General features: G+C 37.8%; 1 protein-coding gene across 1 annotated transcript; it reads left to right on the forward strand.

The window, feature by feature from the left end:
* Window positions 1-6,777: 6,777 nt before the first annotated feature.
* Window positions 6,778-22,424, forward strand: RBM45 (RNA binding motif protein 45). Its single transcript, XM_061202511.1, has 9 exons — window positions 6,778-7,185; window positions 11,442-11,564; window positions 13,429-13,555; window positions 15,742-15,864; window positions 16,665-16,844; window positions 19,625-19,754; window positions 19,930-20,014; window positions 20,213-20,376; window positions 22,224-22,424. Exons 1-9 carry the CDS (start codon window positions 6,886-6,888, stop codon window positions 22,414-22,416), a joined length of 1,425 nt encoding a protein of 474 aa, XP_061058494.1. The 5' UTR covers window positions 6,778-6,885; the 3' UTR covers window positions 22,417-22,424.
* Window positions 22,425-23,953: the final 1,529 nt, after the last annotated feature.

Here is a 23,953-nt window from a genome sequence, read left to right on the forward strand (position 1 = left end):
CGCAGTGGTTAAGAATCCGCCTGCCAACGCAGGGGACACGGGTTTGATTCCTGGTCCGGAAGATCCCACATGCTACGGAGCAACTAAGCCCGTGTGCCACAACTACAGAGCCCGCACTCTAGAGCTCACGAGCTACAACTACTGAGCCCACGCACAACAACTGAAGCCTGTGTGCTCTAGAGCCCGCGTGCCTCAACTACTGAGCCCACATGCCACAACTACGGAAGCCCGCGCGCCTAGAGCCCAGGATCCACAATAAGGGAAGCCACCACAAAGAGACGCCCTCGTACCGCAACGAGGAGTAGCCCCCACCCACTGCAACTAGAGAAAGCCCACGCACAGCAATGAAGACCCAATGCAGCCAAAAATAAATTTTTAAAAATAAATAAATAAATAAATAAAATAAAGAATTCTTACAAATGATAAAAAACAATTTAAAAAAAAGACTGCCAAAAACTCTGTTATGTACCTAAATAAATGCCTCTTCCATCTAAAATGATATAAAAACTAAAATAATTTTAACTTATTGAAAAAAATGTAGTTTGAAATGCTAATGAATGCAGTACCTGGGTTTTGTTTTCCTGCAGTTTGCATTCTTTAAAGAATGGTTGCTGGGGAGGTGGCAATGGGGATGGATTCCACATAAGAGTTACTGTTACAGAAATAATGAAAATACCTAATTCTTGACAGTACAGTTCTAAGCACATTTTTACCTTCAAAACTCAACCGAGAACTAGAAAATGTTTGTGTTATTCTGACAATACTGAAAAACAGTATTGTTTAACTAAAGTAACTATTACTCAGAGAGAGGCTAGTACTTCATATACAGTAACTTGCAAAATTAGTATCTTCCTAACTTTTTAAAATCTATGTGGAAACCCAAATCACTGTCAATCATACACTTTAAGGGAAGACAGAAGTTTCCTTTGGGCAGTATCCAAAACAACTCAGCTGTTAACCAGTGTTTTAGGTCTGATAAAAAGGGAAGCAAGAAAACACACTTTATCCAAGAGAAGCTTACTTTAAAATTCCAAACTTCAATAATTTCTACCTGTGTGAGTTTTACCAACTCTCTGTACAGGTACAGAATTCATTGAGCCTTTGAACAAGGGCCATAGAGAGGAAAACTTTAGTCACAAAAACAAATGTATGGCCTTTTAGCAAAATGCATTCACTATAACAATAAAGTTATATAATATAAAAACAAAATGTCATCTCAGTACTAACTAAAGAACCGTTCTTTCCAATTTTTATATAAAGCAGAAAGATCAGATTGATTCTTATACCAATTAAATTTTACTGGTAATTCAGGAAACTAGACTTTTTTAAAAAAAGGAAAAAACAAATTTCTTTACTCACATAGATTTTACATGCAAGTCAGTTATAAGAAAATACACTGATACATTGTCACTGTTCAAACTACCAGTATTTAACACAATTAAAACACTCACTGCTGCCATATTTAATCACTGCTGTGCAAGTATCTACGACCCCTCTTCAAAGTGCATTAAAACCAGTAGATGCAGCAATGGCAGCAAGGGAGGGGACAGGAAGACTAGGAAGGATATCAAGGGAATTCACTTTGTCTTATAATCATTTGGCACTCTACTAGTATTTAGTAATTAAGAAGAAATATCTCACTGAAATAGATAAAGATATGACATCTGGTATGAGAATGATCACTCATCCAAAAACGAAATAATTCTAAAGCTAAATAGACCAGGCTAAGAGTAGCAAACAATTTCACATGCTTACTACATGCCAGGCATAGTATAAGCCCTTTATATATTATTAATGTATTTAAGCCTCACACCAGCCATGTGAGATAGATACTATTAATATCTCTATTTTTACAGATGAGGAAAATGAAGCCCACAGGGGTTAAGTTGCTTGTTTAAAGTCACAAGTTGGTGAGAAGTAGAGAGAGACGGTGAAAGGTGAGAGGTTTAAATATATAATCCTAGACTTTCAATTTTAACAATTCCCTTCTAAAAGTGATCTAGGCAACCCTGTGTTGAACATAATGTCTGACACACTGCAGATGCTAAACTGAGTGACAGAACTTAAAGAGGAGTAAGTGAAAAATTTTTTAATACTGGTACATACCATTGTTATTTCTAACTTTGCCCATAAAAAGAGGAATGTGGTAAGAACAATCAAGACACCCTTAAAGCTTTCGAAGTTTACAAAACCCAAATAATTGAAGTGATGAAAGAGGAAAGGGAAGCTCACTAGAATATTTTAAAGATGAATACTACACAGACTTCAAAAAATTAAGTGGGATTCTGCATGTTGCAATGGAAAAAAGTACTGCAGTGGAGTGCATAACAAAGATGTGACCCTGGGTGAATCACCTGACGTCTATGAACACACATCCCCCCGCCCCCCGCCCCCCCCCCACACACAGGTGTCTATAGCCTTTCCCCTTTCTAATCTGCTGTGTTTGAACCTCTGAACTGGAACAAGAATCCAAACTCCCAAACTTTCCAAACTCCCAATCTGGACTCCTCCGTGCCACCACCTCCATTTGGAGGCTGACTTCTGCCAACATGGGCTGAAGGCTCGACTCAAAATCAGTCCCACTCATAAATTAGAAAGGCTGCAGAGAGGTCCCTCTCTAGAAACTGTATTCTGTAGCACTTTTAGGGATACCCAGGCCCCACCTGGCTGGGGCTAAGGCGAGCTTCTTACTAACCAAACGGTTGGATCCTCCTCTCTGAGTGAACCCAGGCCCAAATTGCATCGTGGCCCATAACCGGTGCTCAGATCACATGAGGGCCCGGCTCACCCCCTCCTAGCTAGGCCCATACTTACCACAGGGCCAGCGGCTCCGTCCTCCGCTTCCCCAGAGAACCTTTAACGTCAGCTGTGCGGCGGCTCGGCCAAAGTGTGCGCCCCAAGCCCGGCGGTCCGGCGGCTGCAGCGCCTCGAAGGCAGCACTGAAAAACCGGGCCTGCACGTGCTTCCGGGCGGACGCCAGCCAGTGGCAGGCGGAGCTCCATCGGCACCGCTGATTGGCTCCCAAATCCCACGGAATCGCAATTCTCGCAGGGGCTTAAAGCCTCGCGCTGCCGAGCCGTCACTAAACGAGTCTAAATGTGACAGTGAGGGTCCGGCTTTGTTTGTTTCACTTTTACCTAACTGAAGAGTTAAATTAGCTATGTATATTCACAATATGTACCAGCTCTTGCTTGAAGTAGGAATTCAACGTTTTATGAATGGTCCGTTAGTATTTGCGGGAGTCAAATCACGTCAATAAAAGAATAAGGCAACTACTTATTCTGTGGGCAAGACACGGTGCCAAGCAACTTGTAAGGACAAACACTGACCTGAAGCTCCAATTTTCTATGAGTTATAAGCCAGCTGGGGCAAGATTTAAGTACATTAAAAGTTAAATCATTATAAATGAGCTACATAAAAAGTGCAATAATACAAGAACGGACAGCGAGGTTGCAAGCTGCTTGTTAATCGCCAAAAGAGCAGAATAGAGTATGAATAGAAACAGAGAGAGAATGAGCGAGGGAGGGAGATATAAAGGAGAGGACTGGGAAAGCTATAAGAAGACGAGGGTATTGAAGGCAGACAGGTAAGAAAGTCAAAGTCGTGTTTAGGAAAACGTGAGAAGGAAAAGTAGTTTACCTGTGGTTACATAATTAATTCAGTGAGATGTGAGTGGTAAGGCTGTAGCAGAGAAATAGGAATATTAAAATAATTTATTAAATTTTGTGTAATAGGTAAGTGTGAGATTTACCCATATTCTTGTTCTCTGGAGCGCTGTCCAATGCAACTTTCTGCCATGATAGAAATATTCAGCGTGGACACTGTCTACTAGCCGCAAGTAACTTTGAGCCCGTGAGGTGTGACTGATGCGACTAACTGAATTTTTTTTATTTTAATTAATTTTATTTTAAGTTTGATAGCCACAATTACCAGATGCTTGAATGAAACTACTCGAAGTGGTACCTATGTGTTCTGTCCTGTGAGCTACATATTTAAAAGATGTATGTCATCAAATTGAATCAAAAGGGAAAACAAAAAATCTGGTGTTAAATATTATTCTCAAACTCAAACAAAGACATGCAAACTCAAGAAATAAAAGGAGACTACTATTTATTGAGTAACTACCACAAGCCAGGCTAAGTGCTTGCATACATTATCAGTAGCCAGTAGCCTTACAGGATGGGGAAAAAATGGATACTCTGGACCATATTCCTACAGAACAATCTGAAAGTTACTAATTGATCACCAACAAATATCAGTGGTAAAATCTAGTAAAAATTTGCAAATAAGGCAAAACATTTTTACTTAATTAAATGTAATGTATGACGACTAATCTCAATAACCAATAAGCCTCATTGTAATTAGATCATAGTTTGGAGAAATTTTGGAAAACGATGACAAGAATTTACTATTTTATCCTTGCATTTCAAAAATAAGTTACAATATAATCTCTTGTTTTTAAAAAAAAATTAATAAGAACTTCAGAAGAAAAAATTTCAAGGGAAATCTGAATTTCATTTGAAATTCAGTGTCTATCATTCTAATGTGTTTATCATTCTAATGTGTTTATCATTCTAATAACTGTGCATTATAGGCTATGTGTTTTATTTAATTTAATCTGCAAAGGCCCAGCATATCTTTTCTCTAATATAAGACAAATTAATAATCATTCTTTCAAATCTCAGAATTTTCAGCTGTTTTAGTTACATGTGATTCATGTTCAAATGTGATTTTATATGATTTGCAACATGACAAATCTGTCATTATTGAGTGACGAAAATGTTCTACAATTGTGGTGATGGTTGCACAACTCTGTGAATACTAAAAACCATTTAAATGAACACTTTAAATGGGTGAATTATGTGATATTTGAATTATATCTTAGTAAATCTGTTTAAAATAAATAGACAAGTCAAAGAAAAATATATTTACTATAATTTAGTAACTTATAAGTAAATTTCTTATTTTCATTGAATATGTGGTATTTCACATGATTAAATGGTAAAGAAATTCTGCTTTCTCAGCATTACCCAATATTTCTGATTCTGGTTTTGTTTTATCCGATCTTTTATCCCTTCTAAAATAAAATTAACTGCTCTAAAATTTTCAGGATACCAGTCAGTAATCTTGTTCTACTAAGGATAGAAATTTCCCAGTAAGTGCAGTTTAAGAAAATTATACATTTTCCTCTAGATGGCACTGCTGGAAAATAGTATTGCTAGAATCTGCACTTTCATCACATCAATAAAATTATTACATTACCACATTGTTTTCATTCACTTTTATTGGTCTGGGTAAGATAAAGAGAAGTGGAAAGTTAAGATAAGATACTTCCTTAACTTGCTAAGCTCCAGGGTAAACAGAGCCCTCATTTTACAGATGTGGACCGTAATGCAAGGAGAAATTGTCACAATTTTGTGCTAAAGCCTGAGTGAGAACCCAGAATCCCTAACTCTCAGTTGCCATCATAAATCTATACAATATCAAGAGTGGGGGAGTGGACACCATAGTGAAATGGAATAAGAAAATTAATCTCCATCGTGCATTGTATGCATATTATCTCATTTGATCACTAAGCTATTAGCTCCATATATGTTATCTCAAATAATCCTAACTAGACAAGCCCAATCTATTAACTTCATGAGACAAGGAGAGTGATCATTTTGTTTAACACATATCACTTGGGTATAGCACAGTGCCCAACACATAGTAGACAGTCAAAAACATTTCTGGCTTAATAGAATGGATGAATTAATTAAGCTTGACAACTATGCTATTTAGTAGGTAATATTATTTCTACTTTACAGTTGAGGAAACTGAAGCTGGAAGCATGAGGTAATTTGTCCAAGCTCACACAATTCAGTGGCAAAAGCATTTAACACAATCTGATATTACTTTGCATTATATATTTTCATGTAAGACTTCCACAACAGAAAAAAGCTCTCTGAGGGCAGGCATCATGTCCTTCCATTTCTGCATTGTATGTCTAGCTCCTTGCACAGAGCCTGGCTTACGGTTGGCACCCAATGAACAGTATTTACCTATTTTCATTCATAGTAACCCTGGACTTGAACATTTAAGAAGCTCTGCTCCTGAACCATTTTCTGATTTGTTCCTTTCACTTCATTCCAGGGCCACTGCCTTGTTTCTAGATTTCTGCCAGTTTTATGCCGACCTCTCCTCAAGGCCCATTAACAACAAGCCTCAGAAGTCAGTAGATTTCCCACTTTGCTTGTACCTTAGGATTTCTCCTAGTTCCACAGCTGCGTGCTGCATTCTTTCTGCCCTCAAACCTCCCACGGTTGCTTCTGGGAGTTGAGTAGATCAGAAGATGGAGTTGTTTCTGGTTTGGGCTCTGTTGTTTGTTTTTCTATTACCTTTTGCTACTCCATGGGCCCCAATTCCTCATCTCAGTTTTCTCAACAATGAGGCTGGAGTTGGATGATCAGCTCTAAGACTGAACAGTTTTAACTCAGTCCTATAGAGCTGTTCTAGTGAGCTTACGACCACGGTGGCAAGGTTGGGGGAAGACACCATGGACTTTGGGAGTGGGGTAGAGCCAGCGACGGGGAAGCCCGCGCACCAGACACTTCTAGCAACAGGGAACCAGGATCACACACCTGGTGCGTGGGCCTTGGCTCCGCGGGATTGGCGCCGTGGACTGCGCCAGGCTCCCCCGGGCCGCTAGGGGGCGCTGCAGCTCCCGGACCCCAAAGCCGGCACCCTGCGCGGCCGGCCTGCGCCGGGCCCCAGACCCTTCCGTCTTCCGGAAGCGGACGCGAGGGTGGGAACGACTGGGTGGGCAGCTGAGGCAGTGGCGGGCACGGCGGGAGCGAGGAGGAGTAAAGGGGTGCGGGCCTGGCTCCCGCGCCGGGGTGGAGCACCATGGACGAAGCGGGGAGCTGTGCGAGCGGCGGAGGCTTCCGCCCGGGCGTGGACAGCCTGGACGAGCCGCCCAACAGCCGCATCTTCTTGGTGATCAGCAAGTACACGCCCGAGTCGGTGCTGAGAGAGCGCTTCTCGCCCTTCGGGGAGATCCAAGACATCTGGGTGGTGCGGGACAAGCACACCAAAGAGTCCAAGGGCATCGCATTCGTCAAGTTTGCCCGCAGCTCGCAGGCCTGCAGGGCCATGGAGGAGATGCACGGCCAGTGCCTCAGCCCCAGCGACACCAAGCCCATCAAGGTGCGGGGGCCGGGTCGGGGTGCCCCCGGGGGCGGTGTCAGGCTGCGGTAGGGGTGGTACATCCGCTCGCGGGGGCGGACTGGGCAGCACCTGGCGTTCCGGGGTGGGGGGAGGGGAGGGGAGGACGGCGTTGCAGAGAGTGTTCTTGCGGACGCCCTGCCGGCAGGTCTGCACTGGGGTGCGGGGGGATGGGGGATGCAGAGAGAACGTCCGCTCCCGGGTCGGACCAGGCGTCTGCGGCTACTCGGGCTGCAGAGCTGCGGTGGCCGGACCGCCCCGCGCCCCCGCCGTCGCTAATCCACCGCCCAGCTCCGACCCTGACCTACTTTGAGGACTTCTCTGATCCTCCTCTCTCAGACCTCGCGGTTTACCGTGTATAAAAACAAGTAACTTTGCTTTTCCTCAGGTAGGTAAGGTGCTTAAAGACTTGATAAAAGTACATGTAACTGTGGCCCTCCCTTGTTAACCATTTTCCCAGTACCAAAGTATGCATGTATATAATTTTTTTAATATATAAATTTATTTATTTATGGCTGTGTTGGGTCTTCGTTTCTGTGCGAGGGCTTTCTCTAGGTGCGGCGAGCGGGGGCCGCTCTTCATCGCGGTGCGCGGGCCTCTCACTGTCGCGGCCTCTCTTGTTGCGGAGCACAGGCTCCAGACGCGCAGGCTTAGTAGTTGTGGCTCACGGGCCTAGTTGCTCCGCGGCATGTGGGATCTTCCCGGACCGGGGCACGAACCCGTGTCCCCTGCATTGGCAGGCGGATTCTCAACCACTGCACCCCCAGGGAAGCCCTGAATGTATATGATTTTTAAATGCAGGCGATTAAAACTGCTACTGTTGCATATTCATCACACTTTTGTAATCTTTACAAATTATTTTAAATAAACCCTCCTTGTGAAGGTATTGATATCGAGGTTTTGTTACTGTCACTTTTCTCTGAAAGCAGACCAAGGTAAACTGCCTTAAAAAGAGCCAAATCATTGTGATGGCAGTGTAATTGTATTAATATTAAATGCCTCTTTGAATACTCTTAATTAACTCTGGTGGTATTTATATTAAGTTTCCACACTTAACTTGTCTGTAAAATTAATATACTGACACAGGGCAGGAAGGGTGATTTTGAGGGTTATTTGACTTAATCTATCCTTTTAGCACAGAGCCGGTACAAGGTAAGCCCTCAGTACATCTTTTTTGTTTGTCCATAGTAGCAGTCTCTGTAGGACTTCCTTGCAAAAAAGAGAGGAGCCTAGGAATACACCAACAACACATTAGACAATAGACATTCCCTCTCCTCCCACCTCCCAAACCCTCTGAGTCAGGACAGATCATCAATGAAATTAAGTGTAAGGCCACAGTATATACTAGATCGGGGGTGGCAAACTTTGTCTATAAAGGGTCAGTAAATATTTTAGGCTTTGTGAGTCATACACAGTCTGTCACACATTCTTTTTGTTTTTTAACAACCCTCTAAAAATGTAAAAGCAATTCTTAGATCATGGGCTGTAGAAAAACAGGAAGCTGAAGTTTGTTGACTCCTGCACTTGGTTGATAATTTTCATCTCCTTCCAATTATGATCTTAGCAGGGAGGATTTTTTTACTTTGAATATAGTATAACCACAGAGATCTTCTTGGAAACTCCCCAAAATGCCCCAAATTTGAAACCTATAGACCCCCCCTTGCCTTCATTAAATTCCTACAAGAGAAGTAAAAGTTCCGGCACTAAAATGTATCCCCGCCTTTTCACCACAGAGAAATTAAATGATTCCCAAAGATAATTAAAGCTTAAATTTTGTTTTTCACATTTTTGTCCACTCAGTTTCAGCCAGAGGGTTGTTGCACTAGTGCCTTAGCTAGACAGTCTAAATTCATTCTTCAGCAGCTGCAACTTGGGCTGTCTTCCGCTGGAATGTAGTGGGGTTTTTTGTTTTGTTTTGTTTTGAAGTATTTCCAGTTAAATTAATTCACCTTCAGTGTTTCTCATGTACTTTGCTTTTGCAACGTTCCAAAGGCCCTACAAGACAAATAAGAAAATTTTAATACCAGGCCTACAGCCAGAAAAGATTGTCCAAATGAGACTCATTCTGTGAGTGATCAGCTACATTATCTTGAGGAAAAGGGTAAACCTAGAAAACAAGAGAAAAATCTTAGTTCTTAGCTTTGCAAGGATTTAGAGCCCATAGTCTGTGAACATAAAATCTCAGGAGAGATCATCCAGTAGGTGGTTGATTATTATACATGTTTTCTACTTAGATATTGTCATCTTTATCAGAAATTTGAAATGCTTCAATCTTCTAAAATTTAGAAATTTGTGATCTGATGGCACCTCCAATCACAAATCTTACTTGAAACTCTTTTTTCTCCTAGTGTCTTCCCGTACTTAAAGGTTCCCTATTTGTATTTCCCTATTGACCATCCATTACTGATACATGCACTGGACTAACTTTCTAGTGGGCCATTTCTGTGTTACTTAATACTCTACTACTAATACCTTATACAGTGCTTGGCATGTGATATAAGTTTATCAAAGGAATAACTGGAAGTAGATGCTATCTAAGGGTGTATCTCCAGCTGTATCTTGTAAGCAAGGTTCTACACCTCTGTGACAGCTGTTTTCCAAGCAAACATAATGACCCTCTTTTTCAATATTTCTAAAATCCCGTGGCTCTATAAATTCTTTGTCCTTTTAGTTGCTGCCTTCTCCTCTGGAATTCCATAGGTTCAGGTTTTCTCATACTGAATGGTATACAGCCCCCCTTTAAAGACAAAGAAGAAGAAGAAAGGAAAAAAATACTCAAGGGCCCTGTCTGGTGATTTACATTATTTTTATTACATTTCTACAAGTTATAAAAAATAAGAGTAGCCATTAAAATTCTTATGCTTGTAGCTCTAGAAACAAATCCACAATCATAGTTAAAGATTTTACATTCTTCTGGAATAATATAAAACCAAAGCAATTTTATGAATTAAATACAAGCAATACCACAAAGCAAATTAAATTCTAGGTAATAATCTAATGTCACAGATAATATTTCAATAAAACTAAATTACTAATAGAAAAATAGAGCCTCAGTCCATTCTGTGCATTTTCTTGCTCACATAAGTCATTCAGGTGGTAACTGAGATGATCCAGAATATGGTTATGTTACCTTTTTTTAAGGATTAATATTAGAAAGCAAACAATTAAAAATACGACCATCGGGCTTCCCAGGTGGCGCAGTGGTTGAGAATCTGCCTGCCAAGGCAGGGGACATAGGTTCGATCCCTGATCCGGGAAGATCCCACATGCCGCGGAGCAACTAAGCCCGTGTGCCACAACTACTGAGCCTGCGCTCTAGAGCCCGCGCTCCACAAGAGAAGCCACCGCAATGAGAAGCCCGCGCACCGCAACGAAGACCCGACGCAGCCAAAATAAATAAAAATAAATAATTAAAAAAAAAAAATACGACCATCTAGACTTAAACCCAACTGTATCAATATTAAATTAAACATAAATTGGCTAAACACTCCTATTAAAAGGCAGGGATTGTCAGGATTTTTTTTAAAAAGGCCAAACTAAATGCTGTTTACAAGAGATGCACTTTTAAGTATAAAGATACAAAGCGGTTGAAAGTAAAAGGATAGAAAAAGCAGGTGTGATATCAGACAAAATGGTCTTCAACAGGAAGAGTATTAACAGAGAATAATTTCCTAAAAATAAAAATATCAATCAAAAAGTACATAACAATTCCAGATGTTTATGTAACCAATAATAGAGCTTCAAAATACATGAAGCATTATTAATAGAACTAAAAGGAGAGGTAAATTCATAATCAGATTTTTGCACTCCTCTTAGTCTCTGATGGAAAAAGTAGACAAAATCAGTAAGGATATGACATTTTAATAACACTATTAATCAACTATATAATTGGCATTTATTGAACACTACCCAACAAGCGCAGAGTACACGTTCTCTTTCAGTGCACTGACTATTGCAGTGACTGTTGCTCTCTTTCGGTGCACTGACTATTGTTCTTGGTAAAAAAAATACAAAGGAAAAAAAAAATTCGGAAAAAAAAGTGCAAAGATCAGTGTTATCTCATAAAAAGTCATTGCAATAAAGATTGCTTTAACAAAATGTTTTTTGATAAGACCCAATTACATTGCATTTAACCTAACACGAATCCCATACTAATAATGAAGTAAGTATTCTTAAGGAGTAGGAAAACAGTTGACTGATATTTCCACATTATTCTTTGGGTTTTGTTTGTTTCTTAGGTTTTCATTGCTCAGTCCAGATCATCTGGAAGTCACCGAGATGTTGAAGATGAAGAACTTACAAGAATATTTGTTATGATACCAAAGTCCTACACAGAAGAAGACCTACGGGAAAAATTTAAGGTACGTAACATTTTCTAATCAGCTAGCGTTCTTGGTAATTTAAAATCTTACATTGGTTGTACAATTACTAAATCTTGTTTTGTTTGTGTTAGATCATTAGATTGGTGGTGGAGAATTAAATAACTATTTTTAAGTCATCTATTTCAATCTAGTTATTAAATATTAAAACTAAAATAAGTTAACTTTTTAAAAATGTATAAAACCTGGAAAATATTGATGATGGTGTTTTTCCCCCCATTTAATGAAAATACAGATTCAGGAAAATGAAGTATAAAGCTCAGAGTTTTAAGTAAGGTCTCATACCTAGTAGGTGGTGGAGCCAAGATTTATGCCGAGGGTGTCTGAATCCAGAGCCCGCTCTTGGTCTTGAAATTTTCAAAGCACCCTCTTAGCACTCCTTTCTATTGCCTCTCATGGAGAGATGGAGCAGGCAAGCCTGAGTGTGTGAACTGTATTATCTCGCATTTGTTACAAGTCTGTGGCATGTTGATGTACTTATTCACAGAAAGACTTATCCTCTATAGTTTTTGTTTTAAAATTAGGCCTCTGAAGGAATTATATTTAAAGAAAAAAAAAAAAACTACCTACAACTCTGAACTATAGCTAGATTGTAGTCAATGAAATTTGGAGACAATTTAAAATTTCTTTTTAGTCATTGACTTTTATGAGCAGTGATATGCTTTCACAAAAACTATTAAAAAGCAATTTTTAAATTGTCTTGAGTTGTAATTTTTTATTCTTTTTCTACTAATCTTCCCAGTACTGAATCACGTGGACAACAAGCAAGAAAGAAAACAAGTAGTAAAAAGTAATTTTCAAACTTCCTCTATCCTACCCCAACTGAGGATTGAATAAAATACTTGAAAAATAACAAATACCAAATATATATATATTCCATACTTCCTCCAATAGTAAGAATAAAGTTTTTACCTTATATACTTATAAACTTTTATCTTTCTCTGAGTGAACAAATATGGCATTTTTAAATACATATATAGTAGTTAAGTTACTAATCGGTTACATGAAAATTTTATAAAATTAATAATAAACAGTAAGAATTTATATCCCGTATTTCTTCCAACATTAAAAGTAAACATTTACCACATATTTCTCACATGGAGTATTAACTTTCTGCGTGAACCAATGTATTTTAAAAATGTACTTCAAGAGGCACTCCTTCAAAAGTGTACACAATCATTTATGTTCCTGTTAGAAGGCAGATAAATAATTATAGCTAATATTTACTGAGTGCTGACTATGTCCCAGACCCTCTATATGCACTTTAGGTGTACTTGCTCTTTTAAACCTTAAAACAACCCTATGAAGTAGGTACAGCTGTTAGCCCCATTTAACAGCTAAGGAGATAGGCAACTGCCCAGTTAATAAGTGGCTGAACCAAGATTAGAATAAAGAAGGTTCAATTCCAGAGCCTCTGCTCTTAACCAACACTGAGCAAGACTTTGGAGCTTTCCAGACCATGTACAAATTTTTGCTCTCCCTCCATGACTTTGGCAAGTTATTTGATTTCTCTAAGGCCCAGCTTCCTTGTCTGTGAAATAAGCAGTATAATATATATATCCTTGAAGGGCTGTTATAACAATAAAGTGATATACGTAAAGCAAATGCTCAGTAAATAAAAAGTATCATTATTTTGGTTATGTTATTATTTGGTTTTATCATCATTATGGTTATTTTTCTAGTGCCTCATTAGTTTGTGACATTTTTATTCCATTATTAAAAGTAGCTATAAATTCTGATTTCTTTTTTTGGAAGCAAGAAGAACAAGTAAAATTTAAGTTAGTTCTGAAATCTGTTCAGTTATTAATTTTGACTCCTCTAAGATCATTTCTTTTAACTCTCATAGGTGTATGGAGATATCGAGTATTGCAGCATTATTAAGAATAAAGTAACTGGAGAAAGTAAAGGCTTGGGCTATGTTCGATACTTAAAACCATCACAGGCTGCCCAAGCAATAGAAAACTGTGATCGAAGTAAGGATGTGTTCATTTATCATTGTAATAGACATTTGAAAAAAATTCGAATTATTCTAATTATAATCTAATACTGGTTTGTGCTAATAGCCATACCTGCTAATTTAATCTCAGCAATGGGAGTTTAAATATATATAGTCCTAGGATGAAAATAATTTGGGGGCTGTGATTAGGCTTTCGTTGAGGCACTATCTTGAAAACTATGAGCAACTGCATTAACTCAGTGAAAATGCTGTTGTCCTACTTTGGTTATTATTTCTACAGGTTTTTGGGGTTTATTAAATTATTTAGAATTTTAAGTATTAAAAATATTGACCAACCCTTTCAGGTTGGGGTTTTTTAAAAATATTTATTCTTTATATTTTAAAGAAATTCAAGTATTCTGTAATATTTGTTTATATTTGACCTAAACCCTAAATAGAATTAGGTATACTAACAAACATATAAATAATAAGGATAGGATTTTCAATGCTAGGTTTGCTAGCATTGGGAAGTAAATACACATTGGGTTAATTTCAAGGTAGAGTGACATTATTCGGATCTTCTGGTGTTGCTGGTGTACATTCTGAAGAGTAAGAATTCTAAAGAGGCCAAGGAAAATATTCTTTGTTGTCATACTTCTAGTTATATTGACCCTTAGAAATGAGATGTAGAATAATTCAATTAGTGGGTTTCAGGATATTATAAAAATAGATACATACTGAAAATAATTATTGTTAATCAGTAGAACTCTTAGATAACCCTAAGGTATACACCAAAATTTTCTCTCAGATCCTTCTAAATTTCTCAATCAACCAACATTAACTGAGTACCTATGGTACACTCATCAATATAAGTAGAGGGATACAAATGGAATATATAGCAACGCTGGCATTTAAGGAATTGACAGCTGTATTGGGTAGCCAATATCTAACAGGCAAAAAATAGTTAAGGAGTAATAGATTTTTTAAAGCTCTATGTCTTATTTATCTGTTGCTGTCACCCCAAGTACCTAGTACTGCTGTTAGTAGTACTCAATACAGTAGTGTACTCAGTTGAGTCGTACTCAGTTAAGATTAATTGAGATCTCTAGCAAAGATACTGCCATTTATAGTAGACTCAATAAAAATTTGCCAAATGAGAAAATGTTCAGAAGTGTGTGATATAGCCTATCAATGGTGAAAAACAAGTGCACCAAATGAGCATGGGAATACATCTGGAGGTAGGATTTGCAACTGGTGTAGAAAAACAGGAAGTAGGTGTAGGCAGGACAGAAGATGAGAGCAATGTTAGTAAAGACACAGAGCTAGAAATAAATGTCTTTGCTTAATAGCGTGAAGGCAACAATCTGAGTAAAGCTTGGTATTCCTGTTGAGAAACAGGGACAAAGTAATCTAGGTACGTTGGAACCGTACACGGGAGGTGATGAAGAGTTCAAGCTTAGTCCACATTAGAAAATCCCTTGTAGATTGTTTTAAAAGGAGAAAAATAACAAAAACTGTTTCAGCACAGTTGATCGAACCACAGTATCAAGAGTGGATTTCCAGAGGAAGAATTCAAAAAGGCTCATTTTATCCTTTTTGGAACCACTGAATAATATGATGAAAGCTGTGAACCTTCTCCCTTGAAATATGCCCATATGCACATACGAATAAGCATTATGTTTAAAGTTTCAGAGGGTTCATGAAACCTTCCCACCTTTTGAAGCTCATCGTTGGACCCCTAGTTAAAACTCTTGATCCAGAGGCAAAGCGATCAGTTGAAGGGTTGTAATTAATTGACGAGAATCTAATTTTAAAACAGAGGCAGGGAAGTTGGAGTGAAAGATAACATCTTCTAAGTATATTTCAAAGGAAGAATCTTGATGACTGTCGGGTGTGAAGAAGCACTATTGGATTTTGATGTTGGAAAGCCTGAGAGAATGAATGATGATGTCATCTGTAGTAGAGGGAGACTGGAAAGGATAGAATAGAATTGCTGATCTTTCATGTCTACATTGACCCATAATTTGGGATTCTTGCTGTTTCTCATTTACTCCTTGCCATCTTTCAAAAAGCAAAGAAGTAGGTAGGTCTGGTGGAGATGGTTGTTTGTGTAGATTTTGTTTTATACAATTATAAAACTAAGTCAAGCACTAGCAATCAAGTATATTTGTAGGTGTGTTAAATTTGCTATAAAGTTTGAAATTTATGGATTCTCTTTTTCAGGTTTTAGGGCAATCTTGGCTGAACCTAAAAATAAAGCATCGGAATCCTCAGAACAAGATTATTATAGTAATATGAGGCAGGAGACTTTGGGACATGAACCTAGAGTGAATATGTTTCCATTTGGTAAGTGGGCTATCTTTACTTTAATGGCATAAGTAGTGTATGCAATCTGATTTGGAGGGTTTTTTTTAATACTCTTATCAGCAGTCTGAAGTTCACGTAGTGAATTAAAGAATTTATAGGTTTTTTTTTCTTTCAAGAAGTTGTTCATGATACCTAATGTCATTCTTTAACGCTTATTTTGTTTAACTTATTTCCAATTAGAGTTTTTTATGGTTAGTTATGCATTATCTAAGTGTTACACTATGTCACTGTCAGTGGCAGTGTTACACTGCCATTTTGGGGGGGTGAGCTGCTGCTTGTATGCAGCTGACCAAGAAATATGAAAGACATATACAGTTATCCCCTCAGTATGAATCCTGAAATTTTATCCCTAAATTACTGCAGCCTTAAAATTAGGGCTAGAGAAAGGAGAGGAATGACAAAAGTAGAAGTTAGAAAAGGGGGAAAATGAGTGATGAAAGTAAGACCTGTAAATGTTATTCGGCATAAACTTCCCTTTAGGTGAAACACTTGCCATATTTTGCAGTTTTGCATAGTAAACCTATTCCTGTGAAATTAGACTACACATTTCTGCTTATATTTCTCTATCAAGGCAGGGAAATGGGGAGAGTTGTCTGTTTTCTTGTCCTTGTCTCTCCTGATAGTGCTGATGACCAAGAGCATATTACAGAAGACAGTGCCTTTGTTCAATGCAGAGGACTTAATGACAGTTTATTTTATTTTCTAGTATCTAAAATGTTAAATGAATCTTTGAATGTACAGAAATTTAAAGATTTGCTTTTTGTTTTATATCGTTGGAGAACAACAATCTGAATTTTCAAGTTTTGACAAGAATGACAACAGAGGCCAGGAAGCCATCTCCAAACGCCTGTCAGTTGTATCAAGAGTTCCTTTCACTGAAGAGCAGCTTTTCAGCATTTTTGATATAGTACCAGGGTTGGAATACTGTGAAGTTCAACGAGATCCGTATTCTAATTATGGTAAAATAATGTCTGTATTATTTTTAAATATACTGTGTTTTGTTAAACTGGCTTTTCTCCAGTGGCACTTTTTCTTTTTAATTTTTATTAGAGTATAGTTGATTTACAATGTTGTGTTACTCTCTGCTGTACAGTAAAATGAATCAGTTATATATATACATATATCCACTCTTTTCTAGATTCTTTTCCCATATAGGTCGTTACAGAGTATTGAGTACAGTTCCCTGTGCTATACAGTAGGTCCTTATCTGTTATCTTTTTTATAGATAGTAGTGTATATATGTCAATCCCAATCTCCCAATTTATCCTTCCCCTCACCTTTTCCCCCTGGTAACCATAAGTTTGTTTTCTACATCTGTGACTACTTCTGTTTTGTAAATAAGTTCGTTTGTTCCAATGGCACTTTTTATGTCAGATACTGTTTGTATGACAGTTTTTTGTTTCTTTTTTCTCTACCTTAAACTTTCAAATATAGTGATACCTCAATAAACAAATCCCTGGGAATATATCTACTTTATAGAGTCATTTATTTTTTTAAAACTGTTTTAATGCCCATAAAATAGAGCATTCTCTGTTTCCAGTTGTACAACAAAAATACCTTAGAATAGGGTCTCTTTCTGTACTTCTCATTAATGCTAGGCAAAGTGATAAAACCCTTAAAGTTTTCTCCTCTTCCCTAAGTCTCTTTTTCTTCAACTTTATACCTCAAAAGGGAACTCCTTCCCTTCATTTCAAGCATTTTAATTGCCCTACTTCTCTCTGCTTCTCCCCACTCTTAATAGAAGCAAGACTCTAATGTCAGCCATTTGAACTTGGTAACTGGTTCATTGATTAAACCTATTATCTAGTGTTAGGTTAATCCATTTTTGTATTCTTGTAAGCCTTTTGATTGTTTTAAGGCTTTTTAAAAATACCCTAGTGGCGTAATGGGAAAAGGTTGGCATTCCATTTTGCAGCCAACTCAGGTGCAAATCCCAACAATGACACATAGTTGTAAGACTTTATTTAGCAAATTGCTTATTCTATCTAGTCTCTCTTTCCTCATCTGTAAAATGGGATTATTAGTACCTTCTATGCCAGGGTTAGATAAGAATTAGAAATAATATATATAAAGTATCTGCTGCAAGTCCTGGCACATAATAGGCACTCAGTTTGTTGGTTTTTAAAGAATTGGAGGTGAGGGGTGGTATAGAGAAATCATACTTGGCATCTCTTCCAGTACTATAGATATACTTGATTTAGTCATTTTAGGGTGTCTTTTTATGGATGTTGAGGGGAAATAGATGAGTCAGATTATATAGGCTGACTGGCCTAGAGTGTCCACACCCTTCATACAGACACTCCCACATAATCAATATTACTCTACCCAACACTGGTCTTTTAGCAGGACCTACTAAAAAATCATTGACCTACTTTGTACCGTCTCCAACTTTAACCCAGTCTTAACGCTATCATTCTTTTTTTTTTTTTTTTTTTACTATTAATTTATTTATTTTGGCTGCTCTGGGTCTTAGTTGTGGCATGCAGGGTCTTTGTTGCAGCATGTGGGATCTTTTTTAATTGCAGCATGCAGGATCTTTTTTAGTTGCAGCTTGTGGACTTCTTAGTTGTGGCATGCAGACTCTTAGCTGCGGCATGCATGCAGGATCTGGTTCCCAGAGCAGGGATCGAACCCGGGCCCCCTGCATTGGGAGCTCAGAGCCTTACCCACTGGGCCACTAGGGAAGTCCCTGCTGTCATTCTTTGTTGTGACTCTGAGGCACACATTTTGTGGGTTTTGGCATATCTGTTATTATATTTGTATGTAATTCTATTTGTTTTGTATTTTCTTTCCTTTTTATCTGGTACTTTGAAATGTATTTGTTCCTTTACCTTCTCTATTGTTTCTCTGGTTGGATGTGTCTGATAAATATGTGTATCATTGGAACACCTTTTTATTAATAGAGGTATCATATAGTTAGAATCCTATTTGAATTAGTTTTATATGTTCATTTGCTTCTGAGTTTCAATTTCATTAAAATGTTGAGATGCTTAGATTTAGAGAGGAACATTAAATTAAAACATTGTTTTTCCCAAAGTGGGTTATAGTATAAATGTATTGTGAAAACCTTTTGGTTGTGTTACAAGCTCCTGGGCTTGCCATGTAAGGTCTCCTGTATAAAATTTCCCCCCCCCTGTAGCATCACCTTCCTGAATTGAAATCTATCCCCTTAGCTAAAAGCTCTTCAAAGGAATGTGAAATATGTGACTTTTGATCCGAAACCCTCTGTTCCCCTGCTTTTTGGTTTTACTACATATATCACTTTTTCTCTGTCTACCACTTCAGCTAGCCAAGATGACTATATATTCTTTTCATATATCACTTCTCATTTCATTTCTTACTCACTATGATAGGGAAAATTTTAGAATTTCAAAGTATATTTCAAAGAATGAAAATTTTAAGAAAAACTGGTTGGCTTTTAGGTGTATCTCTGTCATATAAGAAAAGCCAAGATCTTAAAATTAAATTCATTGGACAGAACTTAAGCTAATGATACCATTTTTTTTTTAAATATCATGTTCATATTTTTACCAACATCTGGTTTATACTTTGCTTTATAGGAACACAGCTGTTGAACACATGTATAAGAGAACTTTGTTTTCTGACACATTTGATTATGTATTTACTAGTTGTGTGATATTAGTGTTTTTCTCTATTGTTTCATTCTTATGGCAACACAAACTTTAGATACTGAATCTGCTTTTTTTCTAATTCCTGTATATTCTCTGCTTTGTTTTAGGTCATGGAGTGGTTCAGTATTTTAATGTAGCATCTGCTATTTATGCAAAATACAAGTTACATGGATTTCAGTATCCTCCTGGGAATCGGATAGGTGTTTCCTTCATTGATGATGGGAGTAATGCAACAGAGTAAGTACCATTCCAGGAGCTAGCCTAAAGCCAAGCTTTGGGTATACGTGATATGACTTGGAGAATAAAAATAGAAAACAATTGACCTCTCAGGTGAGGCAGTCACACAAGAGAAGTTACTGTTTAGAGACTGAATATTTCTAGTTTTCTGTAAATTACCAGTTCTTATCTCCAGTCTCCTTAGAAAAATGGCAACGCAGATGGTAGCTGCACAGCTTGCATCAATGGTGTGGAATAACCCAAGTCAGCAGCAATTTCTGGTAAGTAGGTAAGAATTTAACCTTCACAGTAGTATAAAATAAATGTGGCCTTTGTTTATTACCTGTGTAAGAAAATTTTCAGAGATATAGTAAAAGACCACAAAGGTGCCATGATACACATCTCTTTAGCTCTTGACTTAAAAATCCCTAAAGTGCAGTTTTTCTTTTTTTGTTGTTTTGAACCTAATTCTTCAACAGCAATTTGGAGGAAGTTCTGGATCACAGCTGCCTCAAATCCAGACAGATGTTGTACTTCCATCATGCAAAAAAAAAGCCCCTCCTGAAACTCCTGTGAAAGAAAGACTTTTTATCGTGTTTAATCCACATCCTTTACCTTTAGATGTACTAGAGGATATATTCTGGTAAGATTTCAATTCCACAGAGTTACATTTTAAAATAATATAATTTATTTAAACCAGTCATTTAAGCAGTCTTGCACTCTTGAAGCTTCCTGTGTCCGGTACCTTTCAGGTACAGATGATTCGTTCTGTGGTTTAAAAAAGTTCTTATTTATATCACCTTTTAAAATATATAATTATTTCCTTCTCTTCTTTGTTATTTACATGTCATAAGTCTCCACACAGAATTTCCTTTTATTTTGTTTTGAAGACATAAAACATGGAGTATTGTTTTGAAAAGTTGCATACATAGAATGAACAAATCATTTGTTTCTTAATAGAAGGTACATCTGTACAGACCTGTCCTCTAGAATTCAACTGAACAGTGTTTATTAAGCATCTTCTATTTTGTCAGCACTCTGTTGGACCCTTAAGGATTATATAACTACATTGAGTAAACAATTACTTGATTGTAGGGAAGAGTGTGTGTGTGTGTGTACGTATATAAAATAAGTGTAAAAAGGGGGAAGACTCTTGTTTGTTTTTCATGTAACTTCTTTAACCTTAACTTTTTCTTTTTGGTCTTTTTCCTATTTGCCTTACAACAATGTTAGGGAATTTATTTAAAAGATAGATAGAAAGCTTGTTAAAGAACTTCACAAAATATCAGTGATGTGGTTCAAGTATTTTGATTTTTATTTAACCAATTTATTTCGTTTATTTTTTGAACCTCTCCTCTGTACCAGGCAGTCACTGTGCTAAGTGCCAGAGACATTGTGTAAACAAACAATTATATTACGTAAACAAGATATAATAGTTCTTGTCCTCTTAGAACTAATCACATGTAGGAGACAGATAAGGGAATAGGAAATTACAACCTAGAGAGGTTGGTGTTGTGAAAAGGAGTATTCAGGCTGTGAAATACATAGGAGGGGCACCCGCCTTAGAAACTCAGAGAAGACTTCTTGAAAGAAGCAAGGTATAGTGGAGGCCTGGAGGATAAAAATAATTTAACCAGGGAAGAAAGCTGGGCATGTGGGTGGTTGTACCTGCCAGAGAGAACGTGGAAGGAGGTTGTTGGAATATGGGATTTGAGAGACTGAGGGAAGATGAAGCTGCAGAGGACAAGGACCCAAGTCAAGAAAGGCCCACAAGCTATGTTAGGGAGTTTGTCCTTACCCTGGAGGCATGAAGAGCAGCTGAAGGGACTTTTAGGGAGGAAATGATTATATTTGTGTTTTAGAAAGATCACTCAGGGGCTTCCCTGGTGGCGCAGTGGTTGAGAATCTGCCTGCCAATGCAGGGGACACGGGTTCGAGCCCTGGTCTGGGAAGATCCCACATGCCGCGGAGCAACTAGGCCCGTGAGCCACAACTACTGAGCCTGCGCGTCTGGAGCCTGTGCTCCGCAACAAGAGAGGCCGCGATAGTGAGAGGCCCGCGCATTGCCATGAAGAGTGGCCCCCGCTTGCCGCAACTAGAGAAAGCCCTCGCACAGAAACGAAGACCCAACACAGCCAAAAATAAATAATAAATAAAATAATTTAAAAAAAAAAAAAAAGAAAGATCACTCAGTAGACAGGATAGAGAATAGATTGGAGAAGGATAAACCCAGGGGACAGGTAAACTAGTGAAGAAGGTATTAGAGTAAACTAAGAAAAAGATAATGATGGTGAGAATGAGGAAAGAGATCTGAGTGATAATGAGGAGAAATTGACTGATAGAGGAAATGTTTAAGAAGGAAGATTGACATTATTAGAGATTGGATGTGGGGAAAGGAGTGAAAAAAGGAGTCCAGAATGGACCCCAACTTTTAGACCTGAGCATCTGTACTTATCAATTTCAGTTGATCTTTTTTTTACTTTGTTTCAGTCGTTTTGGTAACCTGATCGAAGTTTACCTTGTGTCAGGAAAAAATGTGGGGTATGCCAAGTATGCAGATAGAATAAGTGCTAATGATGCCATTACTACTTTACATGGAAAGATCCTGAATGGAGTCAGACTTAAAGTTATGCTGGCAGACTCTCCAAGAGAAGAATCTAACAAACGACAAAGAACTTACTGATTCTTGAGGTATGCTCTTTTTAATCTAAATTCTAAAACACATTGGCTAAATAGTGTAACGAAAGGAATATGTATAGAGTTTCTTTTTAAGGATTTACAAGTTGTTGGTTAAAAGCACTGTGGCTTAAAAGTTTGCTGATTATTTTACAGTATATTTTTTAAACTTGAACTTTTTAAACTTAAAAAATGTTTTTGATGTTTACTGGGAGAATGTCTTTGTCCTATAAAATAAAATCAGATTTCAGTTTAGAAAATTAAATAGTATTTGTGTGTGTGTCTGTGTGTGTGTGAATGTCTTAGCTATTAAGAATTGGACTTTACTATATGGTTACATAAACTTTAAAATTGGAATACTTCTAAAGATTTTTAACTTGAAGAATTAAGTCTTGAGTTATGAATTGAGGTAATTTATGACAATCTTTATAAAGAATGTCTTGACATTCACTAAATGCCTAAAAAGCAATACCAAATACAGTTGACCCTTGAACAGCGCAAGTTTGAGCTGCATGGGTCCACTGTGGACATGTGGATGTTTTTCAGTAGTAAATACTACAGTACCACATGATCTGAGGTTGGTTGGGTCCAAGGTTGGTTGAATCTGTGGATGCAGAACCGTGGGTAAGGAGTATCTGCGTGTATGGAGGGCCCATGATAAGTGATCCTCAGATTCTCAACTGTGTGGAGGGTAGCCACCCCTAACCCCCTCATTGTTCAAGGGTCAATTGTAATGCATCTTTTTGAACCTTTTGAACCTAAACGTTGATGTTTTTCTGCACTCATATTTGTGAGTTTGTACATTAAAACTGCACGTTCAGAAAATACTCTAATGTGCATATATGTATTTTCAAAAATAACCTTGACAATTTACCAGAAACTCTTGTCAATTATAAATAATGCTACATACAGCCTTATGAATTCCTTTTTCTTTTAGTTTTAAGAAATCAAACCTAAATTTCTATTTCTAGGACAGCTCACATCTCCACGGTTTGGGGAAACATTATTGAAAGTTAGAAATGTTCGATTCTTTCACTTTTTTATTCTGGAAGTGAATCCTGAATTTCAGGGGAAGCTGAGAGCTTCCCCATTCCTACACACACACCAGCTTCCCAAGTCCACTGCTGGTCAAATAGTAGCAGCTGGCAAGCACTTTAGCGTCAGTTTGAAGTTACTGGCTTGAAAGCAACTTTCTTTTCACCAGGTTTTCTTTCTGACCAATTATGAGAACTAGCAAGTATCGGAATGAATTGTCTGAATTCTAACTGCTGATGACCTTTCCTCTGATAGAGCAGGTCAAGTGATTAGTTCCTCCTTGCAGAAGGCAGTTGTCAATAGGAAGTGCCTTTTGGGCCCATTATGAATAATCTCAATTTAGAAATGTTTTCAAATGTTTTATTTAATTACAAAATCCACTCCCATTACTTCATACAATTCAGAAATATTAAATTTGCCAGTGAAAAAGAATTAGCAAGCCTTTCTTCTAACAAAGCAGTTTTTTGTGTTTACAAATAAAACGTTAAGAACTGAATTCTCTTTACACA

This window comes from Eubalaena glacialis, chromosome 1 (assembly GCF_028564815.1).
Source record: "Eubalaena glacialis isolate mEubGla1 chromosome 1, mEubGla1.1.hap2.+ XY, whole genome shotgun sequence".
Taxonomy (NCBI): domain Eukaryota; kingdom Metazoa; phylum Chordata; class Mammalia; order Artiodactyla; family Balaenidae; genus Eubalaena; species Eubalaena glacialis.